Source organism: Ictalurus furcatus, chromosome 15, assembly GCF_023375685.1.
Source record: "Ictalurus furcatus strain D&B chromosome 15, Billie_1.0, whole genome shotgun sequence".
NCBI classification, from domain to species: Eukaryota; Metazoa; Chordata; class Actinopteri; order Siluriformes; family Ictaluridae; genus Ictalurus; species Ictalurus furcatus.
The window spans coordinates 19,952,101-19,975,092 of NC_071269.1; the positions used below are offsets into that span (position 1 = coordinate 19,952,101).

At 40.8% G+C, this 22,992-nt stretch overlaps 1 protein-coding gene across 1 annotated transcript in view; it reads right to left on the bottom strand.

Annotated features, from left to right (window-relative positions):
- Positions 1 to 22,992, bottom strand: part of pex14 (peroxisomal biogenesis factor 14) — a 92,054-nt gene that overhangs the window by 65,986 nt on the left and 3,076 nt on the right. Inside the window, exon 2 of the mRNA XM_053642544.1 lies at positions 21,040 to 21,084. Coding sequence (XP_053498519.1) covers positions 21,040 to 21,084 — 45 coding nt within the window. The remainder of the gene's footprint in view (positions 1 to 21,039; positions 21,085 to 22,992) is intronic.

The following is a 22,992-nucleotide window of genomic DNA, read 5'->3' on the forward strand; positions in this document are numbered from 1 at the left end:
GCAGGTCACATATTGCCTGGCAAGTGCAAAGGTGCCTCACTGCAGGAGTGATGGGGGGGAAAACATCAATATTTAATGGCAAGTCAGTGAAAAGAGAGACGCATGGCTTTTCTGAGGCAGTGGAACTTCCTATAGGAGCAATTACAAAATGCCAAAATCACCACCACTGATGCTTTCAGAGAATGAAAACTCCATCGGCCCTATATCCCACACCTGGGCTATTCATCCTAACTGTTTATTACATGTTGGTGTTTTTTTACCCTATTAATGGCACCCTTTACCAAAACAGCCAGGCAGGCTGATGACACATTCGAACCCGGGCACTGAGCATTTATAAAACCAAAGGACACACAAATCTCAAATCACCCACGCTAACTGACACTTCGGCACGGAGAGGAAGGACGGGCATTTTTTCACCAATACCTTTTTCATTCAGGTAAAAGCTCTGAACGGACAGGCTCGGGGCAACTGAGAGGGAGGGATCGGTGATCACAAGTGAAACAGTGGCACTCAGGGCTTCATCTGTATTATAATATTATATATATACACACGAGCACAACAAACTACTCAGAGCTGCTCACCACAAACACTCCAGCTGCAATCCAGTAATGGATACTTCCTCAGCTCCTCAATTGGTCAAAATGTTTTCATACAATAATTTAATTCAGAAACACTTTTACAAAGCAAGTGTAATCAATTTTAATTAGTTGAATATTTTTTTTTCTCCTCCTCCCCCAATCGCATAAAGTTTAATGTACTGCCATCGATCTCCTTTGTTCTTTAATGCAGTGCTGCTTTCCTGTAATTTGAGGCTTTTCTCCCCCCCCCAACTCCTTTTACAGTCAATGATGACATTCAGTGACAGTCCACACATCTCTCAGAGTCGGCAAATAAGACGAGTTCGCGCGCTAATGAAAACCAAACTGGCTAATTCCTTGACTGTAAGACACTTTGTTAATAAAAGGGTTGCTTTCTTGAAAAAGAAAAAAATACCGTTGTAAAGAGGAAAAAAGTGCTCGTGCCAAACATAAATGAACAATGACAGATAATACTACAATGGCACGTCGTAACACAGCGTTGATGAGACACACAGATAAACACAAAGGCAATCTTGCACTGCCAATGGAACCTTGCCCTTCATTTCCACAGAAGGGACGACCAGCCTTCACATCCAATTAGCTGATTGAAGCCAAATGAATACAGCACTAATACAGATATGGATATGGATATGAAGAGCTTTGCTGCCGATTGAGAACGCCGCACGATACCGGTGGCTACTTTTAATTTTCACCCGTTCTTAAGGCCTACGTAAAAAAATTAATATAAATAAATACATAAATAAACATGCACCCACACACGCACACAAAAACCCGGTAGCAAACTGAGCACACACAGCTGCTTCTCCATCACCAAAAGGCCTAATAGACGTACAGTGCGGTGACAATTAAAGGGAAATGTGCTCGCCCATGATCAATTGATTGGGTGTAAGCTCAACGTGACACTTGGCGAGGACGACCTCACCGGCGGCGGACAGATTGTGACATTCGGCTGACATTATCATCTCCCGACCGCCCGCATTCAATAGGGGAGGATGCTAATCAGGCGTTGTGGATCAACAATTTTGCTGTCTTCAAAAGGCTTGGAATTGGTGCCGTGACCCTCTTGTGGATGGCACCCATTGCTGTCTGTGTGTGGTTTGGGGGGGGGGGGGTATGAGTGAGAGAGACAGAGAGAGAGAGATTTAGGGAATGAAGTTATGTGGTAAAACAACAACCAAAAAAAAGTGAGTGAAAGAAACAGAAAGCTTGCGAAAGTTGACTCACAGGGTGAAAAGTGAAAAAGAACACAAAGGAAAACAGCAAAGAGGGAAATAAAGCCTGCAAGAGACAAGACAGAGGAAGAACTACAAACAGTGCAAGACAGACAATGAGAAAGACCGCGTCTCCCAAAGCTGAGCCTCAGAAGATAACCATCACCATCTACTGGTCTCATGTGGTACTGCAGCAAACACGCACGACATCAGGATGAACCGGCAGGCCTGCCAGGCTTTTCGCATTAGTCAAAGCTGTCAAGATTGATTAGAGCAGCAGGGACAATGGAGCTCACATTTAAAGACATGCTCAACCCACAATCAGAGGCGCATGATTGGTGCACGATGCAGGATACTGCTCCTCCGCGCAGGGCAGACTGCAAACCTTTCCCTTGTTCAGACTTCCTCAAACTGAAACGTCTCGATTCTGAAGATAACCTGCATCGAGCAAACCTGATCTTTTTCACCAAAACCAGGAGGGATACAGATAACTAGCGAGATAAAATGCTTGCTGACTCACACCGAGAGGTGTCATTCTCTGAGTTTACCCACAGATTCAGAGAAATGCGTAGCTACTGGAGGAAGCTGCACATTCAAAATAAGCTCAACCTAAATTTTCTTGCAGGTTCGCCTTATGCGTTTCAGTCATAAAGTAAAACACAATCACGGCTCTGGTTTCTGCAAATTAACCGCTCCCGAAAGACCTCTAATGCGTTCGGTCTAGCACTGTGACCGCTGCGTGGTAATCGAGATTTCGCGTAACAAACGTGGTATAAAGATGAAAAAAACTGAGAACCGAGCAAGTGTTCACAACAAATCACGGTTTCTTCAAATGATCGGAAATCATAATGAGAATAGACCATCGACGGCAATTAATACGTCGTAATAATCACATTTATCACAGTTGTATTCACACGTACTCATCTTAGATCATCGCTTAACTCTAACATTATTCCAGAGAACATAAAGTCTAGGTGATTTTTATTCATTTATTTTTTTAAATCCATAACTAAAATGTACTCGTTAGATTTATTCTCAATTCTCGGATCTTGCAATTAATTGTATTATATTTTCATGATTTGTAGCTATTTTCATATACGTGTAGTCAATTCTTAATTGTTTATAAATTGGAAATTATTAATTGTTCTATGTAACGTATTAGAATATTGGTATCATGATACGTTATGTTACATGTTTATTACAAAAAAAAAACAATATCGCAGAGATATGGTGGGTTTTGTAATAGTTTTTAATAATAACATTTGAACATTTTTCATAACAATTACAAACTGGTAGTTTGAATGGATACAATTTTGCATTGAATTTTTTTTTTTTTTTTTTTTTTAAATTAAAACGTTTTAAAGTATTCGGGAATGTAGTTTGAAATTGGATACGATTTGACACTAAAATGTTTTCATTATAGAAAATGTTGTATGTAAAAAAAAAAAAAATTGTTTTCCACTTACTTCTAAACAATTAATTTTTGCAGATATTACATAAAAGTATCATGGAACTTTCTGAATGAAAATAAGCAATGTACATAAATAATTATCATCATCATCATCATCATCATCATCATGACCAAACCCACTACAGCTTGATTTTGTGACAAACGAAGAAAAAAAAAAACAATGAAAGTGACAAAATTCACAATAAACATCTAATAAGTCATTAATATACTTCTAAATTTATGAATGATTTATGAACGACTCCTTAATAAAACAAGAAAAGCGAATCTTCCATCACTTTGTAGTCATCTCACGCAAAATTGTTTGTGTACAGCAGGTGAGTGAACTTCCTGTGACCAGTGGTTTTATGGAGAGCAGAGGTAATACCGGTCCGTATGTGCATATGAACTGCTCCAGTGTGACAGCATGGCGTGTGTGAGTGCAGGGGCTACACTGGCAGGCCACTTGCTGACAGACACACACCTGCTCTGACATTTTCTACCGACCTTGACTGAGAAAAACACAATGGCTTGTTTTCCTAGAGGAGAGACATACAAAATACAAGGTGTCCCAAAAGTCTCCATACGTAGAGCAAATGAACACTTTTCAGCAAAATGTCTTCCAAAATGTTTTATATTTAGTTTTATATTATATAGAGTGCTTTCAGATAACCTTTAAGATCGGGAAGCTGTCGCAAGGTTGCAAAAAAATAAAATAAAAGTGTTGCGGACCGACCGAGAAGTGAACGTCCACTGACGAAGGCACAACCGACGTGGTGCTGGCAAACATAGTCCCCTATATATGGAGACTTTTGGGACACCGTGTAGTACTGAGCTGAAAACACCGGGGATGCTGTATGTGAAGGAAGAGGTTGGTATTTAAAGCTAGCTGCCGTTGTGTGTGTTCAGGTACAGCAGGTGTAAGAGGTGCCAGCTGCATACAGTGGGCATTGTGGTCAACCAGCAGGTGCTGTTTCTGTAATGGCTTCACAGCTCAGCTGGCTCTAACCCAGGCCCTGTTTTTAACACTGTAAAACATACTTGGCTCAGAGTTGTTTCCCAACAAAATGGAATTCATAAAGATCAATGAAGATAGGAAAAGATGGCATGAACTAAAGATATATACCGAGATGCAATTATGGCCACTAAACTCCTGAATATCAGAATTCTCCAAAGGTTCTATTTTGATTAGTGATCTAATACTTCATACATGCGTGGAACAGTGGTGCAGCGGGTAAGGCAGCTCACGGTTCAAGTGCCCTTGGGTTGATACTAATCTCAGGTTACAGGTTACTATCCGTGTGTACATTCTGCCCTGTAATGAACTGCCACCTCATCCAGAGTGCATTCCCTGTCCATTCCTAGTGTTCCCGGGATAGGCTCTGGATACACCGCAACCTTGAAGAGGAATGAAAGAACTTAGCCACCTTATACTCCATAGACATGTCTGCAGACATACCTCAAAGTGGAAAGGATTAACTGCAGCCTTTTATTACTGCTCTAATCACGCTACACGTGGAAACGGGGTGTGTTCCGCAGAGCCTTACACTTCCAACAACAGCATCAAAACAGTGCAAGGTTGACTCAGTTAATATGATGGGAAAGAATTACCATTACTAGAGCCCAGAGGCAGTAGGCATTTTCTATAAGCAAGTCCATGCAAAGACTGTTTTTTCACAAGGATCATAAAAAAACACTGTTTTTCAGTGACATGGGAAAATGCAGAAGCACAGGTCTAGAGATGCAAGATCAAGACTGAATATCTGGAAGTACAGGACCAGGATTGAAGGCTTGGAAATACTGGGTGAAAGCTAAGAGTCTGAAGATTTCAGGCTAGGACTGACGGTCTGGAGACACAGGACTAGGATGGAAGAGCCAGGTTATAATACCAAGATTGAGGATCCTGAGTTATAGAACCAGGACTGACAGACTGGAGGTTTAGAACCAAAATTAAGCTGTCAAGAGATGTAGGACAAGTACTGAAGGTCTGAGATGTAGAACCAAACTTGAAGACCTAGGGGCAGTGGACAGTGGTTCTTTAGGTAGTATTCAAAGACTGAGGACCTGATGATAGCAGGCCAGGAGTGAGGGTCTAGAAATATAGGGCCAACAAGGAAGGTCTACAGATACCAGACTTGGACTGAGGATGTGAAAATTCTGAGCCAGGAGAGCTGATAGTTTGGAGATGTGGTGTGACTGTAGCATAACTGAGGGGCTAGAGGTCTGTACTGGTGAAATCTGGAGATGTAGGACAAGGAGTAGACCTCAGGGTCTAGAGATACTGAGCTAGGACTGGAGAAGCAAAGATGCCAGGCTAGGATTGACGGTCTGGAACCTAGGAATCAAGGAGTAGAGATAAGCTAAGACTTTGGGCAAGGATTGAGGGAACAGAGATATAGACCCAGGTCTGAGGGTATGGAGAATGTGGGATAGGACTGAGGATCTAGGAGATAAACATTAGAACCTAGAGATACTGGGTTAGGAACGTCAGTCTGGAGATGGCCTAAAGCTGACAGTCTCAAGATATAAAACTAGAATCTTAGTCGCAAATATATAAAGTTAGGACTTGATGTCTGAGACCATAATGCTAGGAAGTGGAATACAGAGCAAGTGTCTGGAGGTTGTAAGCTGGGACTGAGGCTCTGGACATAGTGGGTTAGAAGTGGGGGTCTAGAGATACCAGGCTAGGACTGAGGGAGCAAAGATGTAGGGGTTGAAATGAGGGTCTAGAAACAGAGTTAGGTCTGAGGGTATAGAGACCATGGGTTAGGACTGAGGGTCTAGGAGGTTGACAATCTAGAGACACTGTGCCACAATTGATGTTCTGAAGACATAAAATCAGGATGCTAGATAAAGATATATAAAGCCAGGACTGATGGTCTGAGGATGCCATGCTAGGATCTGGGATACAGGGCTATGATTGAGAGTCTGGAGGTAGTAAGCTAGGACAGAGGGCTGAATATCTTGAGGCAAACTCTGTGACTGATAGTCTGGAGTTGTGCTGTGGCTGTGCCTATACTAAATCCTGGGACAGAAGCATAATGTCAGTCTCCAGCAGCCTCTAGTGCTCATAAACAAGGCTGCAACAGATGACTACACCATACATCGTACATAAGACACTGTGAATGGAAATAACAGAAGAAAAAAAAAACCCCATACAGCTGATCTGCATTTTCTGTTGACAACGTGTGAGAAATTTGTTGTTCAAACTTTAAACTGTGTAAACTGCTTCCTAATATTACCGACTTTAAAGTCTCTTCACTTTAGAGGATTTTACTATACCTTTTATAATTAAACAAATCTTTTCCCCTCCAGAAGATTTCCGAGATGTGATCAGTTGGGTTTTTTTTTTTTTTTTTTGGCTACAGTTATATGCAGTGTTGACCTAATGCTGCTCATTTTTCTGGGACTGATAAAGCTGTAATCTCTGTGTGCCGCACAGAAACATGGATCCTATTAGCGTTTCTCTCCCATTACTTTTCATCAAACTAAGAAAAACTGACAATTATTAATTAATATCCATTATGCGTGTTTTCCCCCCCCCCCCCATTTCACAAAAGATGTTGTGGGGTGAGGGTGAAAAAATAGAAGCAATTAGCGGAACAAAATCAAAATATTATGTTTGAAAAGGCACTGATAAATGTCCTGGGAGCTCCCGTTTTGGAGTGAAACTGTAATATATTCATGCTGCCATATTTCATTAAACTGCTATTACAGTCCTGATAGAACTATTAGTCACTTTATTATTAACAACATTAATGTATTTACATTTTTAGTGTACAAGCCTGTTTTCCAGCAATAATTTATGAACTAGACTTCAGATATTTTATAATGTTCCCTCATCTCAGCCCTTTTGTGCTTATTATTGATTATAAAAACAGACTGAATTTTTATGTTTTCCCCCTCCTCCCTTTCCAGACGCAGTCTCTTAATGTGCTGGCAAGGGGCCTCTGCATTAAGAGACTGAAATAAAGTGCATTTATGTCTGAAGCATAACTTCATAATTTACATTGCAACATTTATTAGAGGTGACAAATGAGTGTTTGGTCCACTCGTGCTTTTCCACAATGCAGCACTCATTCAATCCATATAAATTACAGCTGGGATTGTGAGTGCTGGTGCGAATGATCCTATTATATTTATGCAGCAGCACATGCATGGGTCTGGTGTGCTTAGTGTAACAAGAGAATCAGAAGTGCAGGCTGTTTATGATCTAATTCACGTAGTGCTTCTACATACTGCGGAGCCAAACTCCAAGATATAGCGGGGGAAAATAATAACAGAAAGAAGTTTAATTAAATTCAATACCACCGTCACCTACCTATGAGGCACTTACATTCCCTAGTGTGCACTACCTAACTAACTAAATCTAAGTCCCATGAAACGGCTTGAGACAGGAAGTCAGATTGACGGCTGTTGTTACACGACAGGCACTAACGTTCACGATATACCACACACCACAGAACCTAAACAAACTCGACAGGTGCTCAGAGAACTAGCTAAACATGGAGTTTCATGAGACGGTTTTGTAATTATGCCGTGTACATTTGCATTTGTTTGAGCCGAGGTCCACCATCAGTGGCACCGATGGTAATGGAGAGTAGCAGGGTCGTCACTGGGAGGCATCTCAATGGTAGAAAAAATATGACTTACTCTCAATGATGGAGTAACTCTGACAGTGTGTAAAGACTGAATCACATTCATACTCAGTCTGAGATAGCAGGAAACTCTGCACTGAACATCCCTAAGTTGGTAAAACTCTCCTACTGACAACTTGCACAAATTCCACCCTCTTCAAAATAATGAATAAACGGCAATTGTATTTTGCTCGACCGAGCAATGTTTGGGGAAGGAAAAAAAAAAAAAAAACATGAGGGAAGACGCAACGCCACAAAAAACGCACAGACGAACCATGTTTGCTGCTAACGAGCTGCTACTGTAGAGCAAAACCCACCCCTGGGGATGGAACATATATGTTGAAGAGAGCATTTAATTGGACGAACACAATATTCGTACAAGTATGAGTCATTATAAATATTTGAATCGTTTTAAAAGTGTCACACCATAAACTTAAAACAAGAATATCTACAAAACTATTTTCTATATCGTTTTGCTAGATATACTATTGTATCGCTGCCTATAACCCTAAGAAACGGGTACAAAACACCGATTTTGCCTTCAGAAAGTATATATAAATATCCTTGAATCCAGCAGTTGCATACACGTGTAAACAACTCTCGCCTCTTCCTGTGCTAATATCGCTCAACCGACAAGCACTAAAAGCCAGCGTGTACCATTAAATAATTATTTTAGAAATGTAGTTACAAACGCACCATGGGAATCCCTCCATTTAAACAAATAACTGACGCTGCGGGGGAGTCGGTGGATGAATTAGCAGCTAATAACTTACTGTGCAGGCCGATAAGGAATATTCCCAATGTGTCAATTACAAATCGTTCTTCTCTGATTTCCAGAGTTCTGAAAAAAATAATAATAATAATAATAATAATTGCTTTAAAGTGAGACGGGAAATTTTGGCTTTCGCAGAGCACCAATGAGACCGTTTCTCGCTCAGTCGTTTGATCAAAATGTGCCAGGAATCAGCATGTGATGCTTCCTGTGTTACATCGAGGCCTCCCTACTGACAAGTAAAAAATAAATAAATAAATAAATAAATAACTAAACTGGCACAAGGCTTCAGTCACACACACGTATTCATTAAAGTCAGAAGGCCAGGGCCTGGAATAGAAAGAAAGAGGAAGAAAAAAAAGAAAAGATGCTGACATATCAAAGGGTCTCAGTACCTGCATTACCATAGTCGTTTACTTATTAAAGCAGGGATGTTTCCTGTCAATCAGGGGGCCATCACGTCTACTCATTTGCGGCGGAAAAACTGGCATAATTGCTTCTTATACTAATCAACACAACTTGGGGTAATTATGCCTTGAAAGTGACATTGGAGGCTGAGTGGAACGTGTGTTTGTGTGTGTGTGTGTATATGCCTGACAGGAGAGGCAGCTTGAGACTTCGAGTCTCCCCTCTCTTCTCTCTTGTCTTTCTCTCTGACATGTCTGCTCTTCTCAGAGCTTCCTCCAACATACAAATAAGGCAGGGAGGAAACTTATAATATCAGACTGCAGTAATTACAAAGTTGGCAACGGGTTTACAAAAAGCTGTACAGAAGCCTTTCCAGGCACTTGAAAAGCACGGCCGTGCCGCGATTGAATATGTGTCATATTTCTGTCATCTCTCATGCAAACACGTCATGACACAGCTAGAGCGAATTGGGAAATTATAGATCTGTACTAACCGTTCTGCTTGGATTGATCCCTTGGCTAGGATCATAAAAGTTTAAGTAGAAATGAAAAGAAATGCCATTTTTCCTCAATCCCAGACCTCAAATAAAGGCTTGCTCTTATAAGTAGCTAGAACAATATGGACACTAGGGGAACAAAACTGGTTTCCAGGAAGGTTCCTGGCATAAGCAGAGGCTCAATCAGTGTGTGGTTTAATATTGCACCATAAAAAAGTCAAAACAGCTTGTAGAATAAAGAAGCAGAGCGAACAGATGACAATAACATAATTCAACAAGAAAAGATCAGTTGTTAATTATTCTTATACCATGTCGCTGTTGAATTCTCAAAGCTAATAGGTCAGAATGTGTTGATTTGTTTGCTGTAACAGCAGCTCTGACAGTAGTTCCAGCTGCGAGGCAAATCACAGGTTTATATTAAAGCGCACGCTCTAATACAATATCGTTTCTATAGTAACAGTGCGATCACAGGGACTTGTATGGTGGACGCACCATATAATCAAAGGCTAGTAATAGAAAGCTATAAAAAAAAGGAAGGAATATAAAGTTCCAGAAGTTTTCAAGACATTTTGAACTTTACAGTTTTTTTGGTAACATGACAAGTTGTGTTTTTATTATTATTATTTTTTTATTTATTATCTTCAAGAAAGAGGAAAAAAAGGAGAAGCTGATGACGAAACAACTATATAGATGTTACTGCTGTTTGCAAAGCCGCTATATGTTGTTTATAGCGACTATAACGTAAATGGAAACGTTGACGTAAATGAATTTTTCCGCAGACGTTCCACAGCATTAAATTCAACTATAAATGGTTAAAAAGTATGATGTGTCATTCACTGATGAATTAAAAATTGTAAAATGCTGTGAGACGAGACGAACGCAACAGTTCTGTGGGTTGGTAACCGTAACTTCGCTTCACGTCGGACCGCGTCGCACCAGCCCGGTCCTCATGTTTTATTTCGAAAAGAAACCAGTTATAACCAGTTTTACAGTGGAAAATGCTGAGCAACAAAGACATGCTACATAATTTAATAATCATGTTAATAATTAATAGGCACAGCTATGATACACAGTGTAGTTGGAAAATCAAGGCAATAATGGATGGTGCATCAGCCAGGAAAAAAACAACTTAATATGCTCTTCAAGCAGAAGAGAAAACTATAGATTAAGACGAACACAACGAGCAAATCACGTCCTGCTTGAATGAGAATAACTGATGGCGAGAGGGTTGGAAGGAATTCTTCCCCGAGTTACTAGTAAGCAGGGAGTCAAGCAGAAGCCAGAGTCACTGGTGCTTGATTCATTCTCCTGGACCGTCTCCTGATGATCGCTTTTGACTCATCTGACAAATCTAATCAAGCTTTCCCACAGGGCTATGAGCATTCTATTAAAGAGTCACATGGTGCGAGTTATCCAGAAATCAGCAGAAAAAGCCTGGGGATAGGGACGGGGACAAGGACAGCAACAAGGACGGGGATGGCGACAAGGACAAGGACAGGGATGGAGACAGGGATGTGGACAGGGCAGGGGCAAGAACAGGGATGGGGACAGGGGCACCAACAAGGACTATGACAGCGACAAAGACGGGAAAGGGCCGGGGCAAGGACAGGGACAGCAACGAGGGACAGGGAAAGCAACAGGGACAAGGACGGTGATGGCTACAAGGACAAGGACAGGGACAGCAACAAGGACAGGGACAAGGACATGGACGAGAGCAGGGATGGGCACAAGGACAGCGATGGGGAAAGGGACAAGGACAGTAACAAGGAAAGGGACAAGGACAGGGATGAGGACAAGGACAACGATGGGGAGAGGGACAAGGACAGGGACAGCAACAAGGACGGGGCAAGGACAGGGACAAGGACAGCGATGGGGAGAGGGACAAGGACAGGGACAGCAACAAGGACAGGGGCAAGGACATGGACGAGGGCAGGGATGGGGACAAGGACAGCGATGGGGAGAGGGACAAGGACAGGGACAAGGACATGGACGAGGGCAGGGATGCGGACAAGGACAGGGATGGGGAGAGGGACAAAGACAGGGACAGCAACAAGGACAGGGATGGGGAGAGGGACAAGGACAGGGACAGCAACAAGGGCATGGACATGGACAATGGCAGGGATGGGGACAAGGACAGCGATGGGGAGAGGGACAAGGAAAGGGACAGCAACAAGGACGGGGCAAGGACATGGACGAGGGCAGGGATGGAGACAAGGACAGCAATGGGGACAGGAACACCTCCTTCAAAAAGTTCGAGTCGACAAACAACTTTCACCAGTCACCATCACTCAGTTCAGCAGGCCATGGTCTTACTTCAGAGGTGAAGTTTCTCTCCAACAGGCTTTATATGGGAAAAGCCAAATTATATGAGAGGTTAATTATTGCAGTTAAATGTCAGCGCAATTTTGGGGAATGTCATGGGTGTTTTTTTATTTCCTTTAAACACAACAGAACATGCTGAATTTATCAGTGGATGTGTCTGCACTGGCGTTAGCATGGACAGAGATCAGTGCAGTGAAGGCACAACCATGCGGCTTGTGTTTAAATGCCACAAGTCATTTTTAACTCCAATGATGAGGCTGAGATTGATGTCTATGATGCTGATAATCAAAATGACAACTCATTTCCCAATTTCTTTAGTAGATTATAATAAGCCATAAAATGTAGAATTGGAATGAAATCCTTAAACACAGCTTTTTTCACTGTTAATGGATTTTTTAAATGTTATAACTTTATGACTGATGTACGTATATGCAAAAAGGGAACATATTTATGTAGTTTTCAGAACTATATATAAAGTCAAAGTTTCATTATGTGAAGGGTTTTCCCAGGCTACCACACCACATAATAACTCAACACCAAAGGTGTTTTTGGGGATACCTCCACCGCCTACAAGTCTAGTGCTTCTTGTTACTAATATGTACGCCAACTAACAATTCAGTTCATCTGCTGGATAATTCCATATAAATCCAATAAATATTTAACCACTCGTTCTTGAGATACTGCGCTTATGAATATCTTGGACGGACAGAAAAAAAAAAAAGATATGGCACCGATCCAATAGCCAATATGGTTTGAAAATTGGACATGGAAAAGAAATTTATTGTTGGAAATGGAACTGTTTAGATATAAAGAGACTTGACTGTTTTTAGGGTTGATTTGATTATATTAACGCTGCATACTTAATTATATTTATTATGTTTACAATGTAAGTGATTTTCTTTGTTAGAGGTAACTGAAGTGCTTCAGTTTAAAAAACATAAAAAAAAATTTTTTTTAAAGCTCATGAGTTTTTAAAGAAAACAATTCTCATCTGTTATTGTTATCAGCTGATACTCAAGGTTTTAATATCCGTGTCTGTATTAATGAACTTAACTAGCCAACGACTTTATTACATTATGTTTGCTACCACTTTTTAGCTAGGTCAATTAGGTTTCCAGGCAGCCCAAACATGGGCCTGCCAAGCACATCAGAGATTTCATTGGCCCAATGGGCTAGCTAATGATCTTATAGTGTGCCCACCTTTGTCTCAGAAAAAGCTGATTGAATCTAATCCTTTATATTGTATACAAACATTAAATTGGCAAGGTACATGCATCACTGTATGAGAAATTGGTGCATATGATAAAAGTTGAAGAGTAAAAGGAAATTTGGCATAGACAAAACCGTTACTTTACCAGATTACAAAATAAGCTTGATTTCCTGATCAGAAGTATGTCAAAAGGCATTCGGTATTTCAGCCAAGAGGACAGAATTATAATTGAAAATTGAGTCTATTTAAAAAAAAAAAAAAAAAAAAAAAAAAACAATGAGAAAACAAATGGGCTTTTGATGTGGTGAGATGTCCGGCCATAAATCTGCTGCATCTGGACCCCGAGGACTCGGCTTCACTGATCTGGTCCAGAGGGGATGCAGAAAAGCAAAAACCGCAGAATAATGAAATCTGGTCTCCACTCATCTCGATCGACCCATTCTTTTCAAAGAGCAAAAAAAAAAAACCAGAATCAGAAACATCAAAAAGAGAGCAGGATGCAATTTTGGAAAATATAAAAAAAAAAAAAGAGTCCAAATAATTCATGCAGATGAACATCAGTGAGTCAGAGGAAAGCCATGAGGTTTCATAGAAAAGCCATCTCTCAGTTCGAACAGGAAACTGAGAATTATGGTTTGTGTCATGCCTCAATTGTGTCAAGAGTGTCTCTTACCAGTAAACAAACAAGATGTTCAAGAGGGGATTCTACCAAAAAAAAAAAAAAAAAGAACCACACGCATGAAGGGGGAAAGTTTGGCACCAAAGTGATGCTTTTACAGGAAAAAAGATGATGATTCACCTCTAATCCGCAATGTGTAATGAGTCAAAAAGAGCCACCTGTGTTAAAGCGAGAGGCCTGAGCAAGCTCGCACCCGTAAACTCATTTTCTGCAGCCGGCATCTGCAGCCCTCGAGAAGTGATCCGAGCACGCACGATAAATCTGACGTGAAATCATAATCATAAAAGTAATTAGCTGACCCTGCGCCGCTCGTCCTTGGACACGACAGTGAGAATTCATACAGAGTCCTCCAAGGATCCTGAAACGGAGGGAGGGAGGGAAGGGAGGGAGGGGAGAAAAGTGCAACACAGCAACAATAAAGCCCTTCCTGTGTCATTAAGCACAGACTCGGAGAGCTCGGGATGTGCGAGTGGCATTCGCAAAAACACATCAGTGCACTGAGCTCCCACTTCACGGCGACGGCTCGGGGTTCGGTCAACAAGTACTTGGGCTGATGTGTATGAAATAGGAACGGTTCCCAGGCCTGGCATCTTCACACGTGTTAAACATAATCACACACGTTAAACAGGCTCACGAGAGGTCTCGTTGTATGGCATCATTGCGCATGCATCAATACAAATACTGGTATCGGGTAACGGGGCTCATTTTCACTTGTAAAAAATGTTCCGATACCAAAATCCGATACCATGTGATACTATTTGATGTCATGCTAACGATCAGATGACAAGAAATAACAGTTATCCGGACATATTTCACAATTAATAATGGCAGTCCAAGCAAACTGTGATAAAACATCCATCCGTCCATCCATCCATTTTAAATACCGCTTATCCTACACAGGGTCTCAGGGAGCCTGGAGTCGATCCCAGGGGACTCAAGCACAAGGCGTGGGGACACCCTGGACGTGGTGCCAACCCATCCCCATCGCACGGCACAATCGCACACACTACGCGCAATTTGGACTGGCGGAGGAAACCGGAGTACCCGGAGCAAACCCCGAAGCATAGGGAGAACATGCAAATTCCACGCACACAGGGCGGAAGTGGGAATCGAACCCCCAACCCAACCCGAGGCAAACATGCTAACCACTTAGCCATCGTGCCCACCTTAATAAAACATCGTAAACATAAAACTATGTTGCTAGCTGCACACACTGGCTAGGTGAGGGGAAAAAAACTGTCTATAGGCAACCCCTGGTGTGTTCAAACTGCTCTTACCCCAGTATCATGTTCTGGACGATCAGCTAATATTGATTATTGACAACCAGAGATTCTTTTGCAGTCAAGACAATGAAATGTGCTTCGCTTACACAACAGAAAAACCATAACTGCATTTTGACATTACTTTTAACTTAGCTACAATTGAATGCCAAAATGTGCATCCCTAATAGAAAGGAATCACCATCCTTTGTCATTTTAACAGGGGGAAAAAAAATAAGAAAGAAAAACGCTGAAGGACCATTCAGATCTTTGCCCAGTATGAGTAGCTATGATGAACTTCTCCTAGTGGCCATCTTCCTCAATAATTTTGAATTATCTCCGAGCCTCGAGCCCCCATACCGACCATAATTCCCTTTACTGCAGGCCGCTCCAATAAAGGATTACAATTAAAGCAATAATCAAAAGTGGAAAAACAGGCAAAAATGAGATCTAAATTGCTGCAAAGCTTCACCAAAGGTATTAGTGGTTCAGATTTATTACCAGCCACCACCTTCCTCTCATCTCTGGACTTTCATAAGCAATATGAAAACGCAGGGCCGTCGTCTTTGTCCTGAGCAGCACCTCCGGCTCCACGCTGCTGTGTTCCACAAGTCCTCACTAAACGAGGTTCATTTTCAAAACTAACACATACGCAACAGATGTCAGCTGTAACTGCAGGGCACTGAGGGACAAAGCGCTGGCGCAAAGGGAGAAATGAAGGGAAACAACGGGATAAAGTGAATAAGACAGTGAGAGAAGGTCTGATAAAGCAGCTATAATGTTAATGTTGGCATCTTGTCAATTTGTGCCCAAATTCTGTGCTTTGTGATGTTTTTTTTTAATTTTTTTTTTAAACCTCTACATGGTGGCGATAGCAGAGGGGCTCCGGAAATTCATAGACTGCTGAGCCAAAACAGATCACTTCAAAGCGCCTTATTTAACGCTCGCTAAATTTTTCATCACAGTCGCTTAATATCCTGGGGAAGGGGAGCTTTTGAAGTCGCAGCGAGACCGGAATGTTCTTCTGACAACTTTCCCCTTTCCATCCCCCTCCCTCCCCCGCCTCTCCTCCTTTTTACCTCCTCCCTTCGCTTCTGCATCCCTGCCTCTTTCAACAGGAGGCCAGTGATATTTGGGGCACAGAGAGCGACCCCAGCAGGCAGAGCTGGCCTGCAGTAGGCCATAGGGTGTAGTGTGGTCATCACCTACAACACACACACTGGAGCAGGGGTCGTCAACAGGCGGACTGAGGTCTGGAAACAGACTTAGCAAAGCATTCCAGCAAACCAAACTCGGCATTTGAAAAATAATAATAATAATAATAATACTGTAGCAGATAAATGTATGAAACAGAAAAACTGGCTGTAGTTCAGCCACTACAGCTTTCTAAACATCAATCTAAGCTTCTGTAGCAAATCCTTTAGCTGGATTCAGCTCATCAGACTAGAGACTAGCGACAAAGCTAAAGCTCAGACAGTGGACAGTTTTCACAGACGTCCATAGATTTTTTTATTCTACAGGGTGTATGAAAAGTCACAACCCAATGGAAATATGCTGAGCAAATATGTCGATCCAAATTCGTTGAGCAAAATCCACAAAACAAACGTGATACAGTGGCCAAGAAAAGAGCATAAGCGTGAACGTGTAGAGCATATGTTGTAAATAAACTTTTTTTTTCTTTTTTTTTTTTTAAAGTGAAGCATGTGTAGTTTTACTTTCATTGGTTCCTGAGTTTTTTTAGACACCCAGTATATGGCCTCTCTGGTCTGAGTACCAAATCGACAATATGGCTTATTTATTTAAGATGAACATACAAAGAAGTTTATTCTCCCATACATTAAATTCAAACAAAAGTGGTAACATAAAGCATGAGAATCTTATCCAATCTATGAAATATGCTGATGGTAGTATCGTGGTTTGAGCCTGGGTGGCTTGCCATCATTGATGAAAATGTCAGGACATCTGGGTCATGCAACAAGTCAATGACCCAGAGCACACGAGTCGTTCTTCCAAAGAATGGTTAAAGAAGAATAAAGTGAATGTTTTGGAATGACCGAGTCAAAGTCCTGACCTTAATCCAATAGAAATGTTGTGGAAGAACCTGAAGCGATCAGTTCATGTGAGGAAACCCACCAACATCCCAGAGTCGAAGCGGTTCTGTACTGAGGAACGGGCTAAAATCCTCCGAGCCGATGTACAGGACTGATCAACAGTTACCGGAGATGTTTAATTGCACTTATTGCTGCACAAGGAGCTCACACCAGATACTGAAAGCAAAGGTTCACATACGTTTGCCTCTTACAGATATGTAATACTGGATCATTTTCCTCAATAAATAAATAAATGACCAAGTATAACATTTTTGTCTCATTTATTTAATTGGGTTCTCTCCGTCTATGTTTAGGATGATGTTTTAAGTCATAATTACGCAGAAATATAGAAAATTCTTTCAAGCACCACTGTAAATTTCAGATGTACTGTATATTATAACCGCACTCTTGCTCAGGCAATATTGCTTAATTCTAAAAATTCAGCAAATCATTTTTGTTGTGTTAAATATTCTGAATAAGACTGTGTAATTAGAGCGCTGACCCCCAGACTGCCAGTGGGCTACTTTGCACTCGGGGCTAGGACGTAGCTCCGTTTTGAAACATTACATTCAACAGTACAGCGAGACAGCAACATCTACCGTTTGTTTTTTCAGTCCTACAATGAAGTCATAGTGTTGGGCTAAGGTTAGCCTGGGTGTTTCTATTAACAGTTATTTTCTTTCCTTCATAGTGGCTTATATATGATGAAGCGTCCAGTCTGACACCTTTCCCGAGCTCACTAAAAGAAGCTTTACAAGTGTTCTTACATATACGATGAATGTCGTTGAGGTTTCATCTTCAGGAGATCCTGCGGACACCGGGTGTAAAATAGCCCCGTTGTCATTATAGTGGACGAGCCGGAGGCAGAAGTGCCGTTTTGGTTATGATGCGGAGGAGTTTGCCAAGTAAACAAATTATTTTAAATAGTTTTCCCCCAGAATTTCAATGTTTTTCTGTGCACACATCAAAAAGACAGCGTGAAGCCCAACTAAAGATTTAACACTGAAGTCAACCAACAAGTGTGAGAAGCAAAGAAAAGACATAATAGATGGAGTATGAAATAAAACACAGTGAGTGGGCGGTGCCTCCCAGAGCCAGAGTCAGAGCCAAGCGCTGGGGCTCGAACGTGATTGGTGCTGCAGTTGAGTGACACACCAGAGAAAAGAGCGCAGGTCCAAACCTGGCCTGATGGAGCGAGGTGAGTCAGAAGTGTTTAACGTGACTGGTATGCCCCAGCTGACACGCTACCTCACGCCAACCCTGCCACCAGGGCAATCCCCTTTCCTCTCATCCACATCAAATCCTTTCAGACACAGATTTCAATTATTCACCTCATCCAAATAATGCCTTGTGACATGAATTATCCAGGACTGTAATAATCCACTTAACTGGGAAAGAGCAGCTCATCAAAAAGAGAGAAGAAAAGAAAAGAGACTCGTCGGCCAGTTGGGGAAAAGCCAGCGGCCTTATTAACCGACATTTTGAGGAGTGGGGTTTCATATTTCCAAAATTGCCATGAAATCACATTAAACAAAGGAGAACAATTCAGAAAGTAATGATACAGAGAATATAAGCATGCTGTATACACTTCACTGGCCACTTTAATAGGAACACCTCTACAGCTGCTCATTGGTACAATTATAATGTAGCAGTACAATGTATAAAATCATGCAGATACACGTCATGAGCTTCAGTTAATGTTCACTTCAAACATCAGGGGAAAAAAGGCGGGGGGTGGTTTCCTAAAACCTGGAAATAAGTTAACATTTTAGCACTTCTGGTTCAATCGTCCCAAACTCAATGGGGTTTTTGAATGGGCTTTTTAAATGCCTGAAATAAGGTCTGTGATTAACACAAGCTCAAGATATTTTCATTCTATGACTTAAAATCCATCAGTATACCCCGCTCAATACCCCACTCACTCAATACCCCACTCACTCAATACCCCACTCACTCAATACCCCACTCACTCAATACCCCACTCACTCAATACCCCACTCGTAATTTTGTTAAGCTTTTATGTCTCTTGAAAAAGGCGGCTGCTAACAAGTGGTTAAATAGGACTACAGAGGCTGTCAGGGACATTAAAACTCATCTACTACATCCTCTTGCGCTCTTGCAAACAATTCCGACTCAAACGTCCCAGCTTATACATTTACCAATTTATACTATTTTCTGATTGAAGTGCTATAAATACTACAGGAAACTAAAAAATTTGTGGTGAGAAAGTCATGTGACCGTGATGTAGTTCAGTTTATAGCCTTTAACTCTAGCTTTTTACTTCTGCCGATTGTATTTAGGCTTCAAAATTCATAAAAGTTCTGTTCATTTGTGAAGATTATCTTGATGAACAAAACGTGTTAGAACCATAAACTTTTGATGGTCAGAGCTTATTTTCTGCAATAATCTAAAAGCCAATGGAAAAATTCTATTGGCTTTTTTGTCGAGGGAACCAGGGGGGATGCTAACTTCCGGGTTGGCTTACAAAAGTACATCTGCCCTGCAGCGCTCTATGTAACTCAAATAACCACTCTTTACAACCACGGTGAGCAGAAAAGCATCTCAGAACACGCAACACATCGAATCTTGACGCGGATGAGCTACAACGGCAAAAGACCACATCAGGTTCCATTCCTGAAGCTACAGTGAGGACAAAAATCACTGAAACTGGGCAGACTGGAAAAACAACGCCTGCTTTTTTCCCCCCTAATCTTCATCTTTCTGTAATAATCTTCCATGTGTGGAGGTCTGGGAAAAGCCGTCGGCTGTCGATGCGGCCGAATTTTTTTTGCATAACATATTCTGACACCTCTACTTTAATAACACATAAATATAATCCATTAAAATTATGTATAAATACTTGCATTAGCGTGCCTAAGCTTTCTGCACAGATCACGTCGGGTAGATATGGACGCAGTTTATTGCTGGGCGATATGACAAAAATATATCGTGATACTTGACGACATTTCTACGATACACGGTGCATCACGATAAATAATATAGCTAACAAACTGTCCGCAAAACAGAAGTCAAATAAACGACAACAACAACAAAAAAAAACATTAAACTGAGTTTGACGATACTTTTACTTTCGTCTTTAACAAAGACAAAGATTACGCTTTTCAAAAACGACATCAAAATCAACGGCATCCATTCAGTACCATTAATTTGTAATGATTAAAAACGTTTTTTGTTTTTTTTAAATACATCACCATACCAACGATATCTCAGAAAAGTGTATCGCGTAATCATTTATCACGATACCGACATTATATCAATATATCGCCAAGCCCTGTTGCAGTTTAAAAACCAGTGCAAATAAGAAGATTCTACAATATGAATAAAGATCGGTATAAAGATCGAGACAGTTTTCATAGTGACGATGATTATTTTAACTATTTTTATTTCTTACAAATGAAATGCAAATGAACGCTGCTCTTACACGGTGTGTCAGATTATAATTTTGGGGATAACCAGACGGTAAAATGCTAGAACTTGTGGTTGAGATACGTGCAAAAGAGAAACAGCTTTCAGTTCTGGAAAGTTTATAGTTTTCAGAACGATATGCAAGTAGAAACTAGCAACAGTTTCACCACGTGAAAGGTTTTTCCCAGGCTGTTCCTGATATGATTCTTAAATATTTAAAAAAAAAAAATACACTGTTTTTAGTCACAAGGAGTATCAGTTTTCACAGTGGCCTGGATGGATTGAGACCATGCAGCCAAGCCCAAATACTGAACAATTCAGACCACGAGATGTGTTTTGCTGTACGTGTGGAAAATCCGCATCATCCAGAATTACAATGACGTGTACAGAAACATTTCTCCAGGATTTTGTGTTTTTTTTAGGAGGGTTTAGTGAGACTGGATTTGGCATCCAGAGTAAAAATCATTTTTTAAAAAGCCTTACCAGAGCTTCCCGTGGCGGAGCATCTTCTCTGCCTGGAGGTCCACTCTGCAAAGAAAACAGCAGATTTGTATTACAGCTCCACCTAGAGGCGTTCTCTACACAATACACCCAGACCTGCTCTACACAGTACCCATCAAACTTCTCAGGAGATCTCATTCCACATGTCGAACAAGTTGAGGGAGCAGGTTTTGAGAATACGTTATTAAAAACAGCCATGTCGCAAATCCGACAAAGCCTTGCAACATTGTTTACATTTGTTTTTGTTTTTCTTTTGATGCGAATGAGGTTTTCTGGACCTTTTTCAACAAGGTATGTGATAATGGTGTGGTGTGATTTTAATTTAATCTTGTGGAATGCCTGTGAGACAAGCTAGTTCCTGGTATAATGTCAGCTGTTACCCGTTCTTTCCTCACCAGCCTCTCTACCTTTTTTTTTTTTTTTTTTTTTGATAAGCTCATCATGTTACTGCAAAGCATAAACTCAACTCCTGACACCGGAGACTCCTTCCAAAAATGCTAAATAAACATCTCTGTACAGAAATCTTCCCCATGTCAACAGTTATATGCTGTTATGCGTGTAACACCACATATTGTGTGTGAGTAACATCGCTTACTATTAGTCTTAGATTATGTAGAGCGTCCAGCTTACAAGTCGTTGTGAACGAGCTGTTGCTATGGAAACGCTAACGTATTAGAAAGAACGTATTAATATTCACTTGGGATTTAAATTACAGCCAGAATTATTGTCAGAGCTGCTGTTGTAGAAACTAAACACCACCTTCTGACCGATCAAGAATTTAACAGTGTTATGGGATTAAGACGTCTACAACGGTGAAACAATTAACCTAACTTTTCAAGACGATGACGTATTTTCAGGGTTAAGGCAACTGAAAAGGGTGCCAATATTTTTACATCAGCGTTGCATACTTTTGAAAGAACATATGTGGAAAAGCAGAGGAAAAAGCTTCTAGCACACCTATTAAGCAAACTAGCACACCTGGAAATGCCGATGTATACGCCTGCGTTAATGCGTATTTACTTTGCGAGGCAGAGAGGGGGATCATGGGTAAATGTGGCATGCAGAAACATACTAGCACACAGTCCTCCCATGAGCTAACTATGTGCTGTGCGTACCTGTAGTGCAATGCGGTGAACGAACGCTGATTGCGTGGCAGCGAGGCGTGACTGATTGCGTACGTGGAAATGGTTTGATGAAATGTTGTGATATTTCTTCCGCAGGTTTAATCATCAAATTCAGATTAACATTGCTTAATTCAGAGCAATACTGTGCAAGCTACATCTGAAGTGTAAACAATAAAAGGCTAAACAATAAAGTGTAAACAACAAACTGTTAAACAATAATGTGTAAACAACAAAAGGCTAAACAATAATGTGTAAACAACAGTTAAACAATAACGTGTAAACAACAAAAGGCTAAAAAATAAAGTGTAAACAACAAAAGGCTAAAAAATAAGGTATAAACAACAAAAGGCTAAACAATAATGTGTAAACAACAAAAGGCTAAAAAATAAAGTGTAAACAATGAACTGCTAAACAATAAGGTGCAAACAACAAAAGGATAAACAATAAAGTGTAAACAAACAGTTAAACAATAAAGTGTAAACAAAAGGCTAAACAATAAAGTGTAAACAACAAACAGTTAAACAATAACATGTAAACAACAAAAGGCTCAACAATAAAGTGTAAACATTAAAATTTTCCCTCATCCCATCCAGAACTTCTATAACACATTCAGTCTTCTATAACTGAGCTCATGATTAAAACATTAAAGCAGCTCACAATTAAAACGGATGAAAAACACTCATAAAACTCTCCGTTTAAACAGATCGTTTCTCAGACTGGTGCCTTTAATAAAACGTTCAGCTCTATGATAAAACTCTCGCGCTGAACGTATAAATGAACACAACAAGTTTCATGTTTGCTTCACACCTTT